This window comes from Centrocercus urophasianus, unplaced genomic scaffold, assembly GCF_019232065.1.
Source record: "Centrocercus urophasianus isolate 14NV4802_14NV808 unplaced genomic scaffold, USGS_Curo_1.0 seq_1465, whole genome shotgun sequence".
NCBI classification, from domain to species: Eukaryota; Metazoa; Chordata; class Aves; order Galliformes; family Phasianidae; genus Centrocercus; species Centrocercus urophasianus.
Window position 1 is genome coordinate 4,130 of NW_024884659.1, and position 26,638 is coordinate 30,767.

The 26,638-nt window shown below is 35.3% G+C and overlaps 1 protein-coding gene across 1 annotated transcript; it reads right to left on the minus strand.

Moving 5' to 3' along the window:
- Positions 1-1,121: 1,121 nt before the first annotated feature.
- Positions 1,122-26,632, minus strand: LOC122158552 (tyrosine-protein kinase Fer-like). The gene is made up of 6 exons (XM_042815284.1): positions 26,513-26,632; positions 22,517-22,690; positions 19,197-19,296; positions 6,146-6,329; positions 3,438-3,575; positions 1,122-2,618 (listed from the first exon to the last, which is right to left on the minus strand). Exons 1-6 carry the CDS (start codon positions 26,624-26,626, stop codon positions 2,495-2,497), a joined length of 834 nt encoding a protein of 277 aa, XP_042671218.1. The 5' UTR covers positions 26,627-26,632; the 3' UTR covers positions 1,122-2,494.
- Between the last annotated feature and the right edge of the window lie 6 nt (positions 26,633-26,638).

Sequence of the window (26,638 nt, forward strand, 5' to 3'; positions counted from 1 at the left end):
ATCAATTATCAAATGTTAATACCTTGCTTAAAAATTAATTATCAATTCTTTAACTGAAAACATGGTTGGTTTTTTTGGTCAGCTTTCTAATCAATATTTTAATCAACACTGTATTTGGCTTAGCAATTAAAATAAAGGAAACAGATGTTACATCTACTACATCTACAAATTTGCAAGTAAGATCAATATATTGCATTCTTAACTTGACTTCTTAAATACACATTCTGCATGTGCTGAAACAATATGAAACTGACTGATGATCCTGAGTTTTAAAATCACTGGCTTTGTTCACATAAATTCTATGTCAGAAAGTTTCTGCAGAGGAGAACAAGCTTCAGTATATACCAAATATAGATACAGCAAAAGCACAAGCATTCAATAAGTTAAAACCAAGCTAATAAGACTGTTCATCACTGTAATATATGATTGTACACATGCAGAACCAACACACTGAAATGGTTTAAAATTTCAAAAATATCTAATTTTATATGACAGCATGAGATTGAAACAGAGTATCAGCGTGGTTCTTTTGAAAATTTCTGAGACTGTAATGGCTGTAAACTTTCATTGTTACGCTTTTTGGAATTTTCCTTTACCACTCCAAGAAAATCATCAGTGTGTATCAGGAGACACCACATCTTCCACACTACTTAGAAAGATCTTGTACAGTCAACATCAACTTCCACCTAGAATGACAGAATCCTTAAGAATTGGAAGGAACCTTTAAAGGTCATCTAGTCCAACTTAGCTGCTATGAACAGGAATATCCACAGCTTCTATTCTAAAAATATTATCATACCATAAAACTTGTCTTTCAAATGCACAAAAGAATTTGAAGTGGATGAACATCGAGCTTATAAAGAATAGACAGGAGGTTGTACTGAAAATGTGTTTATCTAGGCAACTATGTAGGTGCATATTTACAAATATAAATAGACAGAACCTTGACAATCTTTTTTACAAGAAAACTGCAGTTTCATATGTTTTACTTAGAAATACTAATGTTTTATTCATAAAAGCAAAAAAGTTATTAATTTTTTTGAACTACTGAATGTAGAATCTTAGAAAAACATAAAGATGGATCAAAAAGACTGATTTAATAAGTGTATTTTTCCTGTTACTGAGCTAAAGTTGATTTACATGTACAGTGTTTAAATACTCAGGGATGATCTCAGTTTGGTAATAAATATGTAAATAAATTAATAAATAAATAAATATGTTAGAAGCATGCTTAAAGAAGGAAAGGGTTTTAACTATTGTAGGATTATTTGACATGATAGATGCAGCTCTTTGAGTACAAGGAAAGAGGAGTTTAACAAAGAAAGTTACAAATTTACATTTGAAAACTTATTTCAATACCTATTTAAGAATAAATTTATGAAAAGATATGCTAGTTAGTGACCTTGAAAAATAAATGAAAAAAATCCAAAGAATCTCTCACGGTGAGGAAAAATAAGGATTAGAATAATCTATGGAAGATACACCGTAATGTTTGTGTTCCAAATATCTTACTGCTATGAGGATTCCCTATAACCTTGGTTTTCAGAATAATCTACAAGAAACAATTTGATTAAGCAGAAAATAAGTTAAAAACCACAACTCACCACTGATCTTACTTGGACTAGTTATGCCTTCTATAGCTTATAAGCATGTCAAGCATGGATATACAGAAGAGACACCAAAGAACCACAAACCAATCATTATTCTCACTTAACAGTTTTAAATTGCTATAAGAAATATTAACTGTATGTGTATGTATATTTTAATCTTTGAAGCAACTACAATGGGCTATTTTATGGAAAAGCTAAAGTTGATAAAATAATAAGAATACACTAAGAATAATAACCTCAGCAGAAGAATTGAATGCCAGTGGCAACTGACTAAAGGTAAAGCTGGTAAAATTAATGAAAACATTTAAATATGTAATAACCAAAATATGTAAATATGCATTTTATCACTGTAAATAATGTTCCCATGAAACATAATACAAAAGGTATACTTGCTTTAACAAGTTAATATATTTTAAATTCTAATAATGGACTTCCTTTAGAAAACAAAAGCAAACAGAAATCAAGTGAACTACCACATTTGTGAAATTCCTCTGGATGATAATATAAGTCACTAATGACATCACTGTACTCAATGGCTTCACCAGTGGATTCTGGTACTTTTTCCTAGAGTACTAAATGTGGAAACAGTTTTGGGAAGGTAAATAAATGTCTAAGGAAGATTAATGATGCATTTGGGGCACTGTGTAAAATAACTGCAGAGAAAGTGAAACTATATTGAAAGTGCTGGCAAGTATTCAGAAGGTCTGGGTATGTTGTGCAAGCGAACCATAAGAACAGAAATCACTAACAGTTTACAGCTTGAAAATAATGATTTGAGAAAATGGACCTCAAAAATGAGAACACAGCAATGCAGTGAATTGAATAAGCATTTAATATGAACTATGACAGCATTTCCAAAGGATGAGATTTTTGAAAAAGACAACTTACATGACTTGTAAACTTTCTGCTGTTAGGTTATTCCACATGATCTCATTAGCTTGAAGGTTTTCATTTTCTTCTAATAAGGATGTATCAAATTCTATTTCTTGTTCAACAACTTCTGAAGATCTAATTCATAAAATAAATATTGCATTTATTAAATTGGAATATAGTTAAAATACAACATAGTTAAATAATAGAAAATAGCAATTGTATACACCTTCCTTATCCTTTGAACAAAGAATACACTCTTAAAAACACCTGAGCATAAAATAAAGTACAATTTTTTGAATTAAGTTCATAGGAGAACCAAAGTTTCTCAGAAGACATCTGTTTGCACAGGCCATTGACCCTGCTATAAACCTGCACTTGACAATTACCAACTCACATATGTTAACAGTAAAGTATAAAATAAGGGGTCTTAGAACTATTTCCATATGTACCTACGTGGAGTTACAGCTCAGTAAGTAACAAATGCAGTATATTTAAAAATACAATACTTTACTGCATTATCTGCATGCTCTGTTGTTTCAGGCACTGCTCACTCTGCAGTAATCACAACATAGATTATGATGCCTAACATTCACTTTATTCACAATCAGGATAGTGAGAGGAATAAAGCATACACACGTAGCACTATAATAGATGAAAACTCCAACCAAATACACAGCAAATTAGATTGCACTGAAGCTGGATGATAATTTATAGTCCACTGTCAGTAACCACGCTATGACTTTTCACATGCAATAACATTAACATGGATTTTGTTTTTCTACAACAGCATTCTGCACATGCAAGTAGAACAACTTTTCAAATTAGGATAAAGTTTTATAATTAACAATGTGAAAGAAAAACAAATTCAAGTCTGATCACTCAAGCAGCATTGCAGTTCAATGCAAGATTTACTCAAAAAAATACGAACATGCACACTAAGATAAAAATGTGTACCTGTGAGTATCTATGAAGTCGTTATACTCAGAATTAGGGTCTATCTGTTCAACCGAAGTCTGGATCTCTTTGTGGACATTCACAATCTCTTCTGTAACAAGACTGGTGATCTGGCTATACTCATCCAAGATTCCTTTTCTAGAGAGGAAAAAAAATTCTAGTATAACATGGCACTGAAGGCATAGATGGTATTGGAGATGCTTCAAAGTTTCAGTTTGCTGTTTCTATAAATTCTTGTTGCAACTGGCTAAAAAGGGAAAAAATAAGACAATGTATATTACTTAAAGCAATAACAGAGCATTTGTGGCCTTTTCTTTACAAATTGGTTAGAAGTGGAGATGTCTCTAATACCACGATCCTTGTATTGATTACACAGAGAAGATGAACTAAAGCTGCAGAGATTATAAGAAAAAGGCACGTACATAACTTATTGATGACATTCTTTCACAACCAGAAGAATCATCGTGCTTGTCATAATCTACGCTACAGCATCTCATGTACTCCTGAATAACAAAATACATTCTGAAACATTGAAGAATGAGAATTTCCCTTAACAATTTTTTTTCTTCATTATTATTTATCCTTTATCACACAGTTATGTTATGAATTTGTTGTTTAGACAAAAACAAGCACACTTCACTTTGACATGTTAACTAAGAAAGGAAAAAACATCAAAGAGGAAATTCACACAAGAAAGTACAAGCCATTCAGCCTACTAGTCAGTTCCAGAAGTGGGGAAAATAAACTTTGTGATTAATGGTAAGTGGTAAAAGAACAGGCAGTATTTTACCACAGATTTTAAGAGCATCCAGTGAGCATCCATTTCCTCAGAATACTTTCCTGCTCTCTCTGTTCCAGCTTTCCACAAAAGAACTCTCTTTTTTTTGTGACAAACTTGCCGGCTTGCCAGGTGTTGAAGCATGGCAAGACTTTTAAAATACTCATGATTTTAGCCAGCCAAGAGGAAAACACACAGAAAGAGGTAAAAATACATTTTTCCTGGGTATGATCTTTAACTATGTTTACTCAGTAAAAAACATTAATTGCTTGGATTTTTCCAGTATTTATTCTGAGGAGAAAAGGGACAAGGTAAGTCATCAAATCTTGCCTTGCCGGTGAATGTGTCTGAAAAAGCTCCAGAAAACAGTTCAAAGAGTGCAACAAGCCAATATCAGCTACAACAATGCTATATCTAAAAGAAAGGGAATCAATGGCAATTACTACCTATCTACATAAAAACCAAACCAGCTGGTCTGCAAAATCAGAACTATTAAGGAATAATATGGCAACAACACCAAGTTCCACATATGAAATCACTGTTTCTTTTTTGCAGAATTAATTCATGGTATCAGAAATCAGTAATTTCCCAATCAATTCAGATTTAACTACAGAAAGTTTTAAAATTGACAAAAATACTTTTCAAGCTTGTATTCACAGACAGCAAATGCAAGTGGGCTCAATAGTTCCTTTTTATACAATAAAATTCTTCAGTGTATTACTTTAACTTACATTTCTGGGAAAAAAATCAACTTAATTACAATGCAGAAATTTAAGTGTGTTCTCTTGTGATTCTGCATACGTTAAGATTTAAAAGACTTACAGTATTACAGAGGTCTGTTTAATTTAGATTCTTGCACCAGAATTAATGACAGTAATACAATAATACTGATAACAGGGCCATTAATGTCTGCTTCCCACAAGCGTATCATAACAGAACCCTGGAACAGGCTGCCCAGAGTGGCTGTGGGGTCTCCTTCCCCAGGAACATTCAAAACTTGCCTAGATGCACTCTTGTGTGACCTAATTTATGTGTTCCTGCTCCAGCAAGGGCACTGGACTAGGCGATCTCCCAAGGTCCCCCCAGTCCTGACACACTGTGATTATGTGACACTGAGCAGAAAATCTTTAATTCTCCCTCATTTCCTATTTGTGACATAAATACAAACACATATTTCTGTAAAAGTAAGTAAATGAGTTACAGAAGATTGCCTCATATCTAACTGAACAATAGCTATAAAAAAGAAGTAATAATTTTGTCTTTTAGTGACTTACAAAACACCTAAGAAGAGGACCTAACCAGCTCTTCAAGAACTCTTCAGGAAAGTCACAGAGGCAGCATGGCAGCTACAGACCAGAAAAGAAGGCTTGATGTCTGTTCTCTAGGATAATCAATTTACACATCTTCTGTCGTGATGCAGAGAATGATCTTCCAGGGAAAAGGTAGTTGTATTTTAAAAATAAAGGTTGGATTCCTCACAGTGAGGTTAGGTTTACATGATCCTATTATTTCCCCACACATTTGACCCTGCATCTGTCCGCCTCCAAAATGACTATCAAGATGGCTGGACAGTTTTAGCAAAGGTTTTTAGTGGCAAAATTTCATAAAAATGAGACTACTACAAAGGTAACAAACTTCTATATTATTCCAGATGAAGAAGAGGATAAATTATAAACATTTTAATTAATCTGTTAAATTGAAAAATTAAAACAGTGTCAAGCCAAAATGCATAAATAATCCTTCCAAACTACTGTCTGTATTTGAATAGACTTTCTTACGCACAATTATTGTCTACTGAAAATTTATAACAGCTTTTTTCAGTACCCATGATACATTAATTAATTGATTGCAGTTTACTAATTTTTAACAATGCAATAAAATAGAATACTACACACATTTGCAAGTTAAAATATGTAAGGAAGTATCTTACAGGGCTTTAATCATTTCTTCTTGCATTTTCTGTAGTGAATCAAGTAACAAAGGAAGCGTAGTGTCATAATATTGGTGCTGATACAACTGTGCTCCTTTCAGTGCCAATACATACTGATTATGCAACATATGAAGCTTCATAGTGGCTTTATCACATCGATCTTTGGCTTTCTCAGTCTCCTTTCCTAGGGGAAAACAGAATCAAAACAAAACAAAAAAAGAAAAGGTGAATTAAAAGTACGCAGATTTGTGGGTGGCATAAATCTAATTGATATCTAATTGATTCATAATAGGTTTGCACTTTATTTTTAAATTATTATCCTACAGAAACATCAATCCAAGATATTTGACAATACATGTTTTTATTATTATTAGTTGGAAATACAACCTTTCCAAAATATTTTGCTGAAGAAATAAATTTGACCATTCTCAAGTTTCTAATACAACCAAATCTCTTGGTTTTCTTATTCCAGGTAAGAAAAAAAACTACTTTTACTTTGACCAGAATTATTTATCTAAAAGTACATGAAAACCACTGTATATTCTGGTATAGAAATAATATAACTGTCAAGAATAAAGACTAAAAAATTCACACACACAACTATTGAAACACTAACATTTCATTTGCCTCAAAGCGAACAAACATTTTAAATGAGGAAAATAAGAGATGTCTTGCTAGCTGAGATTTACACAGAAGCTGTCATTTATTTTGAGCAAGCACTCTAGTGCTACATATCATCCCAAGCAAGCACTGATGCAGTCTCGTATTAGTAGCTGAACTCCAGCACCGTTACTCCTGTACAAAACTCTCAGCTCTACTACAACTTAACATTTCCTCATCACTGTCAGTATACTGATCAGGAGCTCAACACTGCATCTTAGCTCTATCAGATCAGTTCAGTGCTGAACCAGAGAGCTACAAGGTACTTCAGGAGGTCATCTACTCTACTCTTAGCCACAGTAATTACACAGATACACGACATGTCTTCCTAAAATCTCCAGTGATAGCTATGCAGTTTCCCAGTACTATTCAGGCCTAGTGCTGTGCTAGCTCAAAATACACCCTCATTATATAATTCCTTCATTCTCCACTACAAATTTATAAATTTAAGCTGTTGCTTGTTTTACCAATGTGTGACATGAAAAACAGATTCTACAGCCCTCTGTAATTCATCTTTTATGTAGCAGAAGATAATGCACTCTCCTTTTCCACCCAATCTTTGTGCCAAATGGCTCACAACTTTACACAAGTGTAACCTCAGGTAAAATTCAACTTTGGAAGCCAAAGGGTAAATCACGTTCCTACTTCCCTTCCCAAAAAACAAACCAAAAAAAGCTTTTTTTGAACACCATACAATCGTGTTATAAGGATAGGAGGCAGTTGATATAGCTACCTTAAACTTATTTCAGTTTTCAGATCACCCAGGAAAGGCAATGATCACAATTACTTAATAAAGAAGAAACAGCTCACCCTTTTCCATGGATCAGGGCTCACTAGAAACTCCTGGAGAAGGAGATCTCCGAACAGAGAGGCTTCCTTTTGGCTACCAGCCCTAAAATGAGGTTAGAACCCAGAGTCCATCCGTTCCAGTCATACAGGTGAATTGCTTGCATCTATGCTCCCAGTGCTCAATCACTGGTTCAGGTTGTGACTTAAGGGCTCCCACAAACGTTAGCACTAAACATATATATATGTATATATACACACACTATTTATTTCTAGACATCTCTTGAGTTCCTTGAATGATCTGAAAGTCTATAGCTGTTCTCCTGTGCACTTTAAATTCCCTTAAGGTATACTGATACTTGTAAATTTAACAATCAAATTCTAGATCCAAGTGATGATACACTGAAAGACCGCCCACATCTAATCCCAACATATATCCTGCATGATACATTATCCTGACAGGAGCCCCTTAACATCTATTCACCAACCAGCTTTATGCTGACAGATCTGCACCTCTACTAGGATATTTCCAACCTGATCATGCACTGCCCTTATCATCGTCAAGAAAGGATAATTATATTGACAATTCCTCACTGTGACTTATAAGATCGTCCCCATATCCTTGTTATAAATAATCAGATACTTATTAATTGTCTGATTACTTCTTCCAGGAATTAAAAGCACTTTAAATGAATCTTTATCTGCTGCACAAATTAACATACACTAACTAGAGCAATCTCATTTAAGCTGCTGCATTTCTTTTAATTTTACAATAAATTAAATAATAAAAGACTATTTTATCATGTCAACTACACATCACAAAGCATTACAGAAAAGAAAGACACAGTTTTTAAAATTAAAAACCTTACTGTATATCTTGAAAAGCTGAAATTTTGTTGAACAAGAAACAGACAAAGGACTGGACTGTATATTCTGATAAAACACAGAAACACATTAAGGCATGTCAAAAAAAGTTGAGAGACAAACTTCTACAGCAACAACAAATTGGTCCTCTTTCAAATACACAGGAGTCAGTAAGCTTGTCAGAAAGCCTGCATGATAGCTACATAAAAAGAGCTGGTAGGAAAGAAAAAAATGTGAGTATTTTCCATTCATGTTCATTACAAATGACGTTCCGAATTTTCCATGCTGGAATGTCTCCCTGTGAAAGAGATAAACAATCTTTCCCAGGAGGCGTCAGAAATTAGCAGGACTGGAAGCTGTTTAGCTTTAGAACTCTGAGGGTATCTGAGAACATTGTAACAGAAATACTACGATCAATTTTTAAAGGAAGAAGTAAGGACTCAGATGGGCAGCCCTCAGAAATATTAGTTGGGGCTTAATATATGAGATGATGAAGATACTGTTGAAGATGTTGACTCAAGCAAATTAAAAAAAATCATGCTTCACTGGAAGACTTTTTTTTTGTTTTGTTTTGACAAAACATAAGAATACTGAGCTTTTTTGTCTCTATCAAACCTGTATCATCTGCAGGGCAGGAGAAAAACAGCTTGGCTAGAATAGCATTCCAGAACTTAGAAACTGCTGAACGCATCTGACACCAGTGTACCAAGACCACAGGACAGTAGGATAGCGTAGTATTCCACTTTCCCATTCTTCAAGTACTTGGTTATATTACCCCCTAACAAAAGACTTCAGCAAATCTGAGAATGAATCGAAGTGTAATACACACTCAGCTTTCAAATACAGTAGGCTAAGGCATCAGTTTGGCTGTTGATAGACAAAACACATACCAGATGGTGTTTGTGGAGAACAGCAGGCATGTGAACATGTAAAGATAATGGAAAACAACAGAATACTGTTTGTAGGGGAAGCCATCAAGTAGTACTGAGAGTTCTGGAACTGCATGAAAGAGGACAAGGCAGAGGACTGGATGACAGGACAAGGCAGCTGGAACTCCAAACTGGAACAACTCAGTTTTGCTTAAACACAGCCTAACCCTTGCACTGCACTGAGAACTCCTTGGGAAATTGGCAAAGGATGTCAAGATGGCAGCAGAGAAAGAAATGTTGGACTGTTTAGGTTACATAAACAAAAATTATCTCCAAATATTACAGTAGAATGAAGAGCTTAAATCGTGCAGCTTGTCCACACATGTCTTTAAGCTGCATACTCTATCAGTTAAACAAAAATCAACATACGTAAAACCAAACAAAGCTCCATCAGTAAACATCACAACAGAGAGCTTTCAACAGCTAAGCTAATCACACCACTAATAACCACAACTACATAACTAGAGACTATCAGCACTGTATCACTTTCATGACACTTGTTAATAGCTAAACTACTCCTTTTTATGCTGTAAGAACTAAATGCCTTTGCTATTCATTACTCATTGGGAAAATACCTCCAAAAATTCCAAACTAGATCAACTTACCTACACATTCTACTTTCAAATGCAGTCTCTGAACATGTAATTAACAAAAAAAAGTAGCTACAGTACTATTCCCATCCTTTATTCTTTAAAACAGAAAAATGCAGTGAGGCAGAGTACACAGTTGTTCTATGTGTCAATTTACATTGAGGAAAACACCAAATTTTCCTTATCTATATACAGAATGTTACGGATAGATATAATCCTACCACCATCAGTCATCAAATCTGTTCAATGTTTACAGAAACAAACTGAGTGTACAATATGTCAAGTCACAAACAGTACCGTGCAGCTTGAAAAATTCAATTATACAAATTTGACATTTGCAAAGAAAAGGTTGGCATTCTTGTTAAACTATTCCAGAGAGTCAAGTATTCCTATTTCTGTTAAAAACTGTTGTATTTAGTACAGGAGCCATCCAGAAAAACTCTCATAGGGTATTTTCTATTAGAAGCATAGATTTACTTACAATGGCAAAATGTTAACTGGATAACTCTTCAGAACTAAGAAAAAATCAGCTCATAAATTTTATCATATTTTAAATATGTATTAATCCACAGTGAAAACATGTCAAAGAAATTGACCTTCAGAAAATAAATATTGCACAGGCAGAAAAAAATTCATATATATTTTGGATTAAAAAGACATAATTATACTAAGGAGCTCAGTTTTTTGTCCTTACAATTTTTACCCTCAACGTTTAATGTTTGGTCAAAAGTGTTAAATAAAGGCTTAAAATCTTTTATATGTTCACTATTTTTAGCTACCACCAACTTCAATAAAATTTAACATTTGTGTATTTTCCAAATTTACATTACAGTTAATACTGTTCTCTTGAAATTCTTGAACTGTAATACTTTGACATACAGTGCAACATATTCACTCATTTGCACACAAGGATCCATCTACTGAGGGGTGATATCTGTAGTACAACACTTAGAAACTAGCAGAAGTTTAGCTGTTCAGATTTCATATTCAGCTTCATGGTAGTGTGGGTTAAGAAATAACCAATACTCTATTGTTTCTGCAACAGCAGATTCCAGTTAAGATTTCCAGTTTAAGAGTTTCAGCTAAATATTAAGTAATATCCCACAACACAAGTGAAGATCCGAGAGATAAAATCATTTTGTTACAAATTTATCCTTTTGAAAGAGAAAATGCATGCAGTGAAAATCAAAGGTTTGACCAACATGGAATTCAAAGCATTCCTCTTGAAATCAAAAGTTCAAATATAAACATTTTGGATAGCTCAAACACGAAAAGTGGTTACGAAGAATTCTGAAACTGAATGTTCTACGAAATAATTGCTTGGTATCTACATAGAACATCAGCTAGTAGGAAAACAAAAAAACAAACAACAACAACAACAAAAAACTCCACAACACTGTACTTTAAAGGATACATGCTAGTATGAGCCCAGAGCTTTTCTTCATTCCAAAATGAATGAATAAATCCTACAGCTCACACAAACATCTCTGCCAGTGAACTCTAAATAAAGATTAACTTGCACTTCTTTGCAACAATGTTAAGAAAAATTGTCAAGAAGACCAAATCAAAGTACTACTTTTTGAGCTATTTGTTCTTAAATTCCTTCAACAAAGGAGAGAGGAAAGTGGCAGAATTCTAAGACTGATCAAATTAAAATTAAAGTGCAATCTGAAAATCTTGACATACCATACACGAATAACAGTGGGGAAGAAAATAACCAGACAAAAAAAAAAATTACAGGCAAGAATCTCAGGGAAACTTCCAAGACAAAACATGACATCAAAAATTCAAGTCACTGCCTCTTTCAGTTCAGGAAGTGCAAAAGCAAATCTGATCACATTTCTGGTTATGGGTGAAAACAGGAAAAAACAACACAGGCAATGTTGAAGAGTAGTACTGATGAGACAGTACTTTGTTATTGGAGAAAGAAGAGATGACAGGATATGATCAAAACAGCTGACTCAGGGATAGAGGATCCCTTACCAAACAGACAGCGTGTGTTTGACAGCTCATTTTTCAAATAGCAAACTTTCAGCAACGAACCACACAATATCATAAGGAAATACACAAATGGCCTGGGTAATACTTGGAACACAGTAAGATAATGGAACAGGCTACACTCCTTCGTCACCTTAGAAGTTCCCTTTGGATATCTCATCTGTTTTGGCTTATTCTGTGGCTCAGATGCAATGAGTGGTTTTAGTTTAAATTAGCATCTGCCTTTATTAGGCTGTCTAGGTGTGCTTCCCATGAAAAGCCAAGAAGCTTGCCACTTAAAATTTCACTGGATTATCATACCATCTGATTTGAGACAAGCTTAAAGGGGGGAAAAGAGGGTGAGTATTAGGGCTTTTAAAATGTATTACTATTGTAGAATAAAGCATCAATCATCCTTTGGTACACAAAGCAAATCTTCAGAATAAAACTTCTTTTTGAGTCATAAAAATGTTTCTTTTTGGTTTACCTTAGAATCTTTTTCCTAAGTGCCACCAATAACATATAAAAGTCCATCTATTAGACAGTGAATAGTGTTTATAATACCAGTTTTTCTAGCACTGTGTCTATCTTCTCATATACTTATTTCCCAATGTTTCTAGTATCAGAGGTAACTCCTGAACATTCTGCTGCTTCTCAATTTGTTTTTCAATACAACAAACCTCTTTAAGAAGAAAATTTTTCTTATTAATTCTAGAAAGACACATTATCAAAGGGCATTATGTCACTCTGCCTAGAAAAGAATGCACCTTTTTATTATTGAATTGCTTTATTCTATTTAAAATGTTTTTTTATCTCATCAGTGAGATGACTAACACTTTCACATTGGTCATCTTCTAGCAACATTTTTTTAAAGCAATATGATAAATTAATGTTAAAGAATTTTAAACTAATCCTTATAACTGCTTCCACAGATTCATGAATGGAGGGAGTACTAGTGGGATCTCTGTATTCTGCTTCTCTCAAGTGAATTTCGTACATACTTTTTAAATTAAAGCAAGCAATTTTGAGAACATAGATGCCCAGTCCCTGAAGGTGCTTAAGGCCAGGCTGGATGGGTACCTTGGGCATTCTGCTAGTAGCTGATCTAGTAGCTGGCAACTCGCCTGAAGTCCATTCCAACACAAGCCATTCTATGATTCTACCATAGGACAGAAAAAAATAAAGGCTATAGTGATAATTCAAGGCAGAGTAACTAGTTTTATTCAAGGTAACTGATCTCAGTAATAAAGAAAATATTACACAATTCACAACTGAATTCTGATTCTTGTTAGTTCTGTCTTAGGAATCAAAGTCTGAGACTGGTCAACCCTAACATTATTCTCTAAATAAAGAGATGCAAGCATAATGCTCTTAACTGACATGGTTTTCAAAAGACTACTGCTACAAAGATATTACTTCCATTTTCTTTTCATCTAAGATATTTTTCTTCCCTTAATGTATTGCAAGAAGTCTACATGAATTCAACAAGGAAAATCACCCGCTTCCTCCTCTAATCAACTTATTTCTTAGACAAGTATAACAAGTTTCTGCCATACCTTATCTAACAAAATAGTGAGTGCAAGTAACAAATACTTCTCTTTTGGGAAAAAAAACTATGTGTATATGCTTCATGATTTCAAATTTACAGAACACTGAAGACCTAAACTTCTGAGTTAAGAGTTAGTTCAATAAATTTATTTACTTTACGCATATCAGCACTTACATAAACAAAGTACAAAAATAAAAAGAATTGAAACACGATCTGCAGTAACATGTTTGAATAAGCACCATTAAAAAATATTCTCTGACCCATAAATGCTGATTTGTGAGGACTGAAGAGAACATCCTGGTGCTGCATGTCCATTGTGAGTAGAAACGATATGTTGAAGATGGTTCCAAATTCCATCAGAAGTCCACAGAGTTTCCTTCTCTAGAAGCTTTATTTCACACAGAAGAAATAACCCTAGCATCTGCAAGCACTGCTGTAGTGCCTATGAGCTACAACAGAGTACTCACGCCCACTAACAATGCAAGCTGTAGGCCAAAAAGAACACAGGCCTGCCAAGAAGGACATGGACGTACTGGATGGTGGATGGCAAGCATACATGAGTCAGCAATGAATCCTCACAGCCCAGCAATCCAACTTTATCCTGGGCTGCATCAAAAGAAGCATGGCCAGCAAGGAGAGGGAGGTGATGCTGCCCATCTGCTCTGTGCTGGTGAGGCTTCAACTAGAGAACTGCATCCAGATGTGAGTCCTCAGCACAGGAGAGACAGATCTATTGAAGTATGTCCAGAGGAGGGCCACAGAAATGATCCAGTGGAACACCCTCCCCTGCCAGAACATGCTGAGAGAGAAAAAGCTCCAGAGAGACCTAAGAGCTGTGTTTCAGTATCATAAAAGGGAAGACTGTAAGAAAGAAGGGGACAGACTCTTTAGCAGGATCTGCTGAGACAGGACAAGGGGAAATGGTTTCAAACTAAAGGAAGAAAGATTTATACTGGATATAAGGAAGATGATTTTACAACAAGGGCAGTAAAGCACTGGAACAAGGCTTCATAAAGAGTCAGTGGATACCCCATCCTTGGAGATATTCAAAGTCAGGCTGGATGGGGCTCTGAGCAAATTGATGTGGCTTAGGTGTCCTGTTCATTGCATGTGAGTTGGACTAGATGGCCACTGAGTGCTCCTTTCAACTCAGACAATTTTATGATTGATTTGAAATCCATCCCAGCCTGCTGACATCTGTGAATAAGACAGATTGGTTCAACAAACAACATTTGTTTCATCTTAGAAAGTTAGGTTCAGTCAAAATTAAACTCAAGAGTTTTTCCCATCTCAGCAAACCCTAAAGGCAACACATGCCACAAGGAAATGTAGTAGTATAATCACTATTTTACAGACAGAATTAATGCACCAGCCACCTAATAAAAGTATTTCCTGGTCACTCAGGTAGCACAAAGAGTAGCAGGACAACAATTTGAATGAAAGCCTTTTTAGCTGCTGTCTTATTTGTGAACATTCAATATATAACACAAAAGACAAATGAAATCTAAAGAATCGTATCACAGGAGTTGCAGGTTTCAAAAATCGTTCTTTCATCTGATGCAATGCTCTGTAGTGTGCTAGGTTTCCAGTCTCCCCTAAATCACAACATTGTCAGGGAACATAAGCCAGCCTAGGGAAATCTCATATGTGATATTCCACCATACAGGAGCAACACAAAATGAAATAATGAAATAATATACTAAATCTCTATACTGTTTATTTTGGATCCATTCTGTTACTTAAAAATGTTACAATAGTTTCCACATTCAGTCAGTAATTAACTAGCAACAAGAATGCAGTAAACATCTTTACAAGATGTATTTCCAGTAAAACTATAAACATTGTTGTGTAAAGATGATATTGTACTAAAATCCAATATGAACCTACCACAGCAATACTGGCAATATTTCAGCTTGCAAAGATTACCTGATACAAAATCATTTCACATTTTAACACCAAATACCAAAATTGGCTATAAAAATAAATGCTAGTCTAAGAATTAATGCTTTCCTTTTATGTTTTTTTTTGTTTGTTTTTGTTTTTTATTTTTTTAAGGTGTAGGAAAACTGAGATTCAAATTGTAGTGAGAAATGCCAGCAACTGTTCTGCGGTTTCCAGTTTGTATTCTTTACTCATTATTTATGAAACTTTTTAGAACTTTGTGACCTCTGGTTGGGAAAAACAATGTCTTTCCATCTGGCATACATTTTGTTTCGATGCATTTTCCTGTAGCAGCTAAGTCAATATGCTGCATTCTATTTAATTACTCTGTTACTCAGCATCATTGCGTTAGAATATCACTGCAGGTTTAGAAGTGTACGTACAATATGCAATTGTCACTATGGGACACAGCTGTAAGAAGATGATAATTTTTCTTCTGTACAGCACACATGAGAAAGATTACAAAGGGCATCTATTTCACTATATAAAGATAGCCCAGTAGTTCTCAAGCTTTTCTCCAAATGACCCCAACATGCCCTACTGGCTCAATTCTGTAGATGAACACACTGTGCATTCCGAGCACATTATTACAAAATGCTCCAATTCAAATGTTTTAAAACCAGAAGAGATTATTAGAAAGAATTTGTGCAGATTCTCTGCTGGTAAGTATACATCATCAGAAGCACTGAATCATTTCAGTCTGTGACTTTACCCTTCTCTCATGACCCATAAAATCATAGACAGAAGTAAGGACTGTAAAGGACAAAAACTGCTCATCAATCAAATGATTAGCACCAACCAGACTGCCCGACAAAGAGATCTCCACACCCAAGCACAACCAGCCAAGCTACATTTGTGACTCCCACAGTAATCATTGGTCCACAAAAGAACAGCAAATCATGTCGCTAATGAAAATATCACTCCCATTTTTAAGAATGGTAGAAAGGAAAACCCAAGAAACTACAGGCCATTGATCCTCACCTCTGTGCCTGGGAAGAGATCATAGAATAGATCCTCCTGGAAGATCTGTTAAGGCACATGCAAGGCAGGGAGGTGATCTCATTGAGAGAAAGCTCTAGGAAGACCTCATTGTGGCCTTTCAGTACTTGAGGGGAGCTTATGAACAAGAGACCAACTTTTTACAGTCTGAATAGTGATAAGACAAGGGGGAATTGTTTTAAACTAAAAGGGGGGGAGATTTATGTTAGATGTTAGGTGGACATGCTTTACTCAGTAAATTGTGAATGAGCCACCCTCGGAGATTTTCACAGCTAGCCTGGATGGGACCCTGAGGAGCATAATCTAGGAGCTGGCAACCCTGCCCATGGCAGGGAATTCACCCCAAATGATCTTGTGATTCAACGATTTCTGACTGACACGGCAGCAGACACTGGCAGCCAGAACAGGGCAGTAAAATGCAGTCTAAGCACCAAACAGCAAGTGGGACTTAGCAGTGCATCATCTGCTCAGGTGTGCCACTATTCTCCCAGAGGGAAGAGGAAAAGATATGCTGCAGGGGGGCTTCCCAGAACTCCTGACACACCATCTCTGTCACTTTCACCTCTCTCCGCTCTGGAGAGCACAAATCCTTGCATAATGAAATTCCTGCATCCTTCAGAAAGCAGTTCCATTTTCCTCACTGTGAAATAGCTTCTCCTTCTCCATGCAAAATCTCCTCCAGTCACCTTCCCATTCCCCACTAGAAACACAGCTAGTAATTACCTGGTGTCATAATTCATCACTTAACTTTTATTCTCATTCCTCAGATTCTCTTTGTATTTTCAGTTAGAAAAGAAAGCAGCTGTAATTCTCTAAAGCATCAACATGCTGGTTCTAAATGACTGTCCTGTTAGCTGGTGTAAAGTATGACACAGGTTAGCCAAAAAGCTGAGCTAAAAAAATCATAAAATCAACTTCTTCTAAAGAAGATCACTACCAATAATTCCTGATTTTGCCACTTTCACTTTTTCACTTAAACACTCTAAGCGTTCAGCTTAAAATCTAAGTATGCTTTTAACAACTCAAAGGAACTGTCTTCCCTAGGTAGAGAAACGCATGTACCTCTCTCAGTAGTTGTTTCAGTATTTTCTTAGTAGAAATATGTAAGTATTGGTATAAACCACACAGTCACCTAATTGCAAAATGATTACAATTGCAAAACAGAAATTTCCAAGTCATTCCTTTGTTATGACTTGCTTTGATGTTGACTAACTTGCATGTGTACTCTGCAGACTTAGCAGCTCCAGCCCAGGAGCAAGGACTAAATCATATTTCCTGCAGAGTAGCTGTTTTCTTCTGCTCTTGACAGGAGGGGTCAGACACTGAATGAAGAGTGTAATGAAGAGTAATGAAGAGTAATGTTTTCCAGAGGAACAGAGTCTGTCAAGAATCATATTTTCCAAAAGCAGAAATGAACTGGCTCATGTTTCTTCTGAGAGTTAGTGACAACAATTTTCGTTTTTCTGTTTAACTAACTATTTTTCAGCTTATTTCCAATATTCAGCTATGCCCTCCCACTGTTACCGTATGCAGCATTCCTTCCCTTGCTTTCAATCATTCTTGTGAGACTCAAAAACCAAACCAGTTTTCATGTTAACAAAAAGACTATCTCCTAATGGCACGTCACTTGAGTAAGCCGCTGCTATTCAACTAATGCCTGGAATAATGAAATACTATAATTTTAAGACTTCCCTAACTGGTTCACCTTGCAAACTACTTTGACAACCTGAGGGCTCAGAAACACTGTGAAAATACCATGGCTTAACAATACTCAAACAGCTCAGCTGACCAGCAAATACACAACCATTTTAGCTGCATACAGGTAATACAGAAGCAATACCATGGTCTGAGGTGCAGTAGTAGCAAAATAATACTGAAATTCTTAGGGGGAAAAACAGTTTTTCTGATAGTCAGAGGCTGTTAAGTAAACAGTAAAACAGTAGAGGAAGTTAAACCAACCATGAACTGTATTAATGGAAAACAAATACTAAATGGAAGCAGGAAAATACACAGTAAGTGTCTCAAAAACAGCTTTTGGATGTTGTATGTCTAAACAAGTATTAGATCAGTTAATCAGAATGACATAAAAACACTGCAGTTGGAATTGTATTTATGCACCATCATGCAATTAATTTAACGAAAAAGAATCTTAGGCAAGTGAGACCAATTATTAACAAGGTATTTCAAAATATCCTATAGCAAAGTCTTTCATCATCCTAATCATTAACACAATTCACTGGAAGTCAAAATTTATGAAGTTTGGACACATCACTTTTAAATTTTTTTTCTCCTGCTCCTTAATGTTGGAAAGTTTTAGATCTATTCTACCGTCATCAGAATTGATGACGCTATCATCAATAGCATTGATGATGCTGTTCAGCAAGCCATAATAGGTCATAAGACACAAGGAGGCTGCAGCTATGATGTACATGAGGATCTGCAACCTGATTTTCACTACTAATACTGTGCATAAGAGCAATTTTACACTGCAATGCATCCACTAAAGGAATAACTGAAGAGCTTAAAGAAGTAATCTTTTGTCATGAAGGACTACCACTTTTCTTTTTTTTCATTTTTATCATTTTCAGTGTATCAACAAGCTATCTTGATGACAACTAGCTTTTCTTAAGATTCTGAATGAATTTTCACATCTTCATTAAGTTGTTCAAAATAAAAGCATTACCTAGTTTCACTCTAACGTTGCATTACGTTTGAAAAAAGGCAATAGTAAGCACATAAACTGAAGTCAGTCATACCTTTAGCCACGGCTTCTTTATACTTTTCTTTGGCAGAATTTACTTCTTTTATTAGTTGTCTATAGCTAGATTTTAGTTTCTCAAGTTCTGTCTTTGTGACCTTTAAGAAAACAGAAACAAAGAGCATAAAAAATACTTACTCTCAACATTAAAGATGTCATATAAGATTTACTCCAAAAATAAGGATGCTGCCACTTTTTAATGGCTTGCAATAATCCTATCAGACTATTATGCAGCATGACAAAATCAAAAATCAGTGAATGTTCAGAATGAAATAAGAGGCCTGAAAGTGATTTCCCCGTTTGCATCTCTGCAGCACAGCGTAAGGACAAACATTTAGGAAATCTTAGTGTAAACACTATTCCACTTCAGTCAAAGTGAAAAAAGCACCAAAAAGGATGATCATTAAACCATACAAGATGAAAACATTCACACAAGAAGGAATTCTTCTAATGCCTCAAAATACAAATACAGTAGAACTTTTGGATCTAAAATTTTATGCAAATAGCTTAGAAGTCACTACTGTGCATGAAAAAAAATCTATCTGCCATGAAACTTAAATCCACAAAAAATTTTAAGAAGTACCGTGGAATGAAGTACTGGCAGAGTTTCTTTCAACAGACACACTTATTCCATTTTGCATCACAGAATACTAAACTTCAACCTTCTGTTTTCATTTACAGCGTGAAAATTAGTTCACTGCTCAAAAATATTCATAATTCATGAACGTGTAACACAAGTTCATTACAAACCAGTCATTACAATACCACAAAGTTGACATAAATATTGAAGAAATGTAAAAACTTTGATAAAGCAACATGCTCTCACAATGGGCTACCATGGAAGAGGAACTTAATCTAATGAAAGCACATGTTGCACTGCATAGAAAAGGAAGTCTGTTCTACAGAAAAACTCGTCCTTATGCAAAAGGCATGAAGAAAACTAGCATTCACAGTCCCTCCTTTCTTTGTGAGATAAGGCCCAGATACCATTATTCTCACTCTCACGAGCAACACTTGAAGACTCAGGGAAACTCCCTCAAGAGCAAACAAGACACTACATGTAATTCCTACTTCTGGACCACCTGCGCAAAGGCTCAATTTAAAAATAAGAACGTAAGATCTTTTGCAAACTATTCATCCCATATTCTCACATTAATTTGTACTGTAAAATCATTCACAACTGCTGTTATTACTGACTAAAAGAGATTGCACAGGAGAAATAAAATTTACAGCGCACTCGTATTATGAAGTTACTTTAAGCAATGGACAGAAGAACATGATTAGCAAGCAATGAAGACAATACACACGTAATGATGAATGTTCTTTTCTGACAGAAAGCTGGGAATTAAATTAGTCCAACAATACTGCAAACCTTTGTAATAACTTCAAGGTCCAGGAAAATTAATTTCACAATGTATTTTTCCATCAACAGAGAAAAACAAAGCACCTCCATCCTCTATTTACTCTTAAGCAGCTGAAGTGGTTAAGGATTATCCTAATCCCAATTTATATTTATACAGTATTTCCCACTTGGCTAGTGTCTACTTCTTCCCCTTAAAATTCACACGGAAAGAAAAAATATGAAAGATCTCAATGGAAACTGAAATAAACTTCAAGATTTACTAAAAACCATGCCTTTCATTACCCTCAATAATTTCATCAAAAAAGATTCCTCACTGTACAGGTCTCTAGAATAAGAAAAGAAGGACCCTCACGAAAGGGCAAACAGTTCCTTACCAGATACCCTAAAGATTATGAAATGTAAAGACACTGTTCTGTACAAGTTTTGGATAATGCTTTGGGAAATTATAAGTACTTTCTTAACACATATAATGGAAACAGATCTAATGCCACAGAACACAAAAAGTGTTCGGGATTTCTGGGAACCATTCTGGAAGTGTTCCATCGACGTAGAACCTTTGAATAAATAATGTCAGCTAACAAAGAAAGAACATACCACATCTAACCAAAACTTTATCCAAGTGCTTCTTAGGAAAGCCACGAAGGCAGAAGGAGGCGGTGGGAAAAGAAGGAGTACAAAAATTAGTGCAAGTTTATTCATTAGGATGGAAAAAACCTTGCACAATCATGCATTTTGTTCACCTTACGATTAAAATCAATATAGCCTGTAATTAAATATTTGCGAAGTGTTTAGTCTACTTTATATTTTGTTGAAGAAGTCTTACTCTCTTTCTTTTAAAAAGCGTTTTACAAGAGTGAACTTAAAAAGAAAAAAAAGCATGTTTAATACAGGCTCTTTTAAAAGCATATATGAATACCCAGCAATCTTCTTTTTGCTATCCCTAATTTCTTCATTGTTATCTTCTTTCTTTTTCCATTTCTCAAGTTCTTTGTAAGTTTATCACAACACTTTTTCTCCACCTTTGATCCTGAGCATTTCCAGATGCACTAATCCATAAGTGCCTGTGAGTGATTATTTGGCTTGGCAACTCTATCAGGTAAGACAATCTCTACCAAACATGCATTAAAAATGATGTACTTCCCACAGTTAATACCCAGGGAAGATGCCAAACTCCCAAGAGATTATGGAAGCAGTCCTACTAAAGCCAAACATTTAACATGATATATGTTCAGTACCAGAGTAAGGTTATTCTCATTACCTGCCCGAGAATCTTTTTCTACTAGTCTGCGATATCCGTACTACGTTACTCGTAGGTTATATTTTATGCTACTCCAGATCTCTAAATCTCTGCTAAAAGAAAGAAACAGTGCTTTTCTTGTGAGACCTTTTAGACTACCAATCAGTTTCTTCACATTCGCAGTTAATCCTCCCCCAGAGCATCTGAATTAAACTGAGATTTCTGTCAGCTTTACTGACAAGACACAGTGCTGTCAATATCACAGACACAACTGACAATAGAAAGGGTCCTGAAGAGCTCCACCTACAGACTTAATATTTGGTTTACAATTGACTTATATTTTAGAATAAGGATTAGAATCCCATCCCCACCCAAAACAGTCCAGGCTGCCAAAATCACTCAATAATAAAAGCTTTCAGTGGATGTCTACAGCAAAATGAGAAAAGTAAAAAAGATGGAACAGAGAATCATCTGCGAGGAGCATTTCCTACACTATCTGACCAAATCAATTCACACAGAAGAAAGACTTCCTCTTCCCCCTTGTCAGGTAGCAGCAATGAAAAAACATATAGGAAGCAACTAACATTTGAGCTAGGCAGCCTAGATACCGCTTTTACAATAGCAAAAAACAAAAACAAAATCTAAAAAAATGCTCAATGTTATTTTTTTAAGTACACAAAATTTCAGTAAATCTACAAAGAACATTTGAATAAAATACCTTGTACATCTCTGCTTCAATTTGTTGATGAACCCCGATGTAACTCTTCTTCACTTGCTGTTTGTCCTTGATCATCATTGTAAGCCTATGTAAAGGCCCAGAATTAAGATCTTCTGCGTGTGTCTTCATTATTTTGCTCAGCTGTTCTGTTTGTTGTACTACGAGCAACCAAGACTATAAAAAAATAAAATAAAATCAGGAGAGAAGAGTCACTTATTCTAGCTGACAAATAACTAAACAATGAAAATGGGTTGTGGTAAAAGATGCATTCAGTTAAAAACAAACAAACAAACAACAACAAATAAAAACTGAACTTCCCAAATTCACTTGAGATCTTCCACAAAAATTCCTTCTCCTGTAACAAAATCATGCAGTGAACTTAGTCATAAACTCATAAAAAAAAGCACCAGGGACAAAAACACAGCATCATACAGTCACTCCACAGAGTACTCTTTGCACTTCTGAACACTCAAGAAAGCTCTACAGCTTTTTTCAGATCACATCTTCAACACATCTGACAAGCACATTCCTGTGCTCTTTGCTTTCCCACCACCTGATCATTTACTCTGATAAATGACTTCTTTGTCCTGGTCTAAATACCTCACAGTGATAAGCATTTGAATTATTACTGTTCAAGAGAACACCATTTGCCAGCTGCTTCACATAACTGACAGCACCAAGCCACCAGCAGCAGCGCGATGTAATGCTGCTAACAGATTAGAAGTTCCCTGTCACGGCAACCAAGCGGCTTTTTGCAACCTTACTTTAATAACTTCTTTAGCCATCCCATCAGTCTGTTTTCAGGACTGCTTAATATATCGTGGCTTTTGATAAGAACTGAGTGCTGAACAGAGAGACTTTTGGTGCACTACAGACGAAAAGTCAAGAATTAGAGTTCAGTTCAGATGGAAGTATTTGTTACCCTTAAAAACCCTTGCCCATTACACTTTGTTGACAGGAACAGCATTGGATTCATAAGATATAACTCACTAACACAGACTGCTGTACTGCAGTTAACATTTCAGCGTGGCTGTTTCCAATACAATTACCAGTTATTGAATGCAGCTGGTACATCAGTTTTAATGGCACTTGTCTTAATATTTTTAAACATAGAAATACACCTTATATCGTGAAAACTTACAAAATTCATTTGTTTGGCAGATCTCATCTTTTTTATCATATACAAACATACATATGTATGTTTATATGAGCATGTACATACATATGCATACATACTTATACACAACAATGCTGCTAGCCAACTGTAATTCACAGAACAAAATGAAAGACAGAGAACAAAATGAAAGTTAATTCCTGTATGCAGTAAACCATCTTTAATATTTCCTTTAGCTGATAAGAATTCTAGCAACCACTGGCATTACTGCTTTAAGCGTGATGTTATATAATAAGCTCAGAGTCTGAAGATTACTGATTACATCAGAAAAGTGTTTATCTCTCCATTTACAGAGAACTTTCCGAATGACTTCAGAAGCCATGTCACAAAGCTGTGTACAATAAAAATAACATCAAAAATACATATGAGAAGAGTGGTTACAGAAAAGCTCATCATAGCACTCTCGGAGGTGAAAAAGTAATAAAAGTAATGCATTTCTTTGGGTGATTTATTGCCAGACAAACACAGCTTCAATCAATAAAGAAATACATAGCCTACAATTCACCAAACAAGCCCAATTAAGTCTGACACCTAGCAAAAACCTGTCCTTCTATTTAAAAATTAACCCAAGACTGACACCAAAAGAAAAGTGATCTATTTAAAAAACAAAATAATTTGCACATTTTCCCTTTCCTCATATTCCTGCTTTTAGATGAGAAAGCACTAGTTGAACAAGATTTCTGTGTTCTGTAAAATGTTATTGTTTTTAAATAGCAGAAGGTGAAAGATTATAATAGAAGAAAAACTACAAAAATTAAGATTTAAGGGACAAAAAAACAGCTGGGTGGAGTCATCAGAAAGGCAAAGCACTTCCTTTCCTCTAAAAACCCACGATCCAGCAAAAACTGTAAAATATAACATTGTTTGATTAGAAAACATTTTTAGACACGGATGCACACAAAACATACATAAGTATGCAGAGACAGTATTTTAATTCAGGAAGTATAAGATACTATTTACATCCCACAAAAATTGTGTCAGATTTTAATTATGTAAAATGTCAGAAAGAGACAAAAAGAATAATTAAATAGCAATATATATTAGAACAGCTCAAGTAATCAAATGATAACTTAGATATTTTACCTACTGAAAGCAATATGACAATATATCACTCTGCTAGCATAAAATCCAAGCTGACAGTCTAACTTCAAGGCAAGCCTATGCATATGATCTATCAGTATTACATGAATATTTTTGTAGTTATGTGAAAGATCAGAGATCATGGGCTTAGGAGGAAAACAGCAATTCCCCGACAGAAAAATGAAATGAACAAAAGTAACCTGAAAGATTAACTTGAGTAGCAACATCCAAAACAGCACTTAAAAATGTGAAAAAAATGCTTCTGTTTAACCTGCATAGAAAATGGTTTAAGACACGTATTCAACTTCTTACAGAGGCTCAACTGAGCAGAGAGCTAATCACCTGAAGGTGAACCTGAAGGGTTGCAACGCTCAGCATTCAAAAGGTGCCAGTGCTTCTTTACCATTTTAGCCAGAATCCACTGTTTTGTTGCCCATAAGCACTGCAAGGCTTTTTTGCTACCACATAACAAGAATCCCAGTGGGGCAGCAACAGCAAGAAATATTAACAGTATTGTTGTAATTCTGTAAAAACTCTGGGATCTGACAGCAGAAAGCTTGAAAAAAATACATGATTTTGCCATCAGTGAACAAAAAAGTTTTATGTAAATTTACCAAAATCATCACAACTGTGGGTAAGATACATAACTACGTGAACAGCATTTCAAACATACCACCAAAACGCAATAGATGAAAAAAAACCAAACACAAAAGAACAAGCACAGCAGCTTACAAGACAAGAAATATTGGGTGGGGCAGGCAACAACAGAATCCATTACAGATAAACACTACCCAGTGCTATTTCAGGGCAGCTGAAGCAAACTAGCTACTTCAGTGCAGCTTTCAAGCCACACAGTCACTTTACTTTCACTAGTACCGATCGAGACAGCTGCAAACAGAGCACTAATGCTCCTGCTGCAATACCATAACTTGATCTCAAGCAGCAACTTCATAAGCACACTGCATAAAAAATGCTTTGTGTAGAATTTAACTTGTCCCCAAACCAGCCTTCTGCAGAGAGCAGGATTCATGCCAGACTGACGGAACTGTGTAAGCACTGCAGCAGCAGAAGGATCAAAAATTGAATAAGCCATAAAACAGAATTACGTTCTGTAGTCAGAAAGGAATCGAAGTCAAGAGGAAAGGTTACTAGCAGGTGGAACAGGGAAGTTTCCTTCAACTACGCCTTCACTGTACTTACTGCAAGCCTGACAATAACTTGGGGAAAACACAGCCTTACTTTATAGAAAGATCAACAAAATTATTGTAAATTGGATGGAAAATAACTTCCCAAGTACAAGGAACATCCTGAATTAAGTTTTTGTTTTAACATCACACACTGTGGTGTGAATAACAGTTGGTATGCTACACTTTGCCTTAAGTTTCCCGGCATTTTTCTATTTCTGTCACAAATTCTATACAACATAAACAATAGTTTCCATTTAACTGTCTCAAAAGAAAAGCTCACTGTAACGTATTTTGTTTTCAAAACAAAGGAGGTGAAGCATGGAGACACAAAATACTGAAATTTCAGAATTTAGGATTCTATTTTACTTACTAAATTCTACGCAAGACTGGAGTTCAAGTGCTCCACAATCCAGCAAAGAACTAAAAGCAGTTAAAAACTTCAGAAACGTTAACTCCCAAGAAGATGAATCAGGAAGAATCCAACTCAAACAAAACAAACAAAAATCAAATATTTAATTCTAAGGATATTCCAAATTCATAATTCCTCAGTCTTACCTTGGATACATTGCTGATATAATCCAATTGACAAGTGCTTTCTTTATCTACCTGATTACAAAGATTCTGTAAAGTGGAGGCATACTCTTTATCACTTTTTACACGCATGACCATAAATTTCTTGAC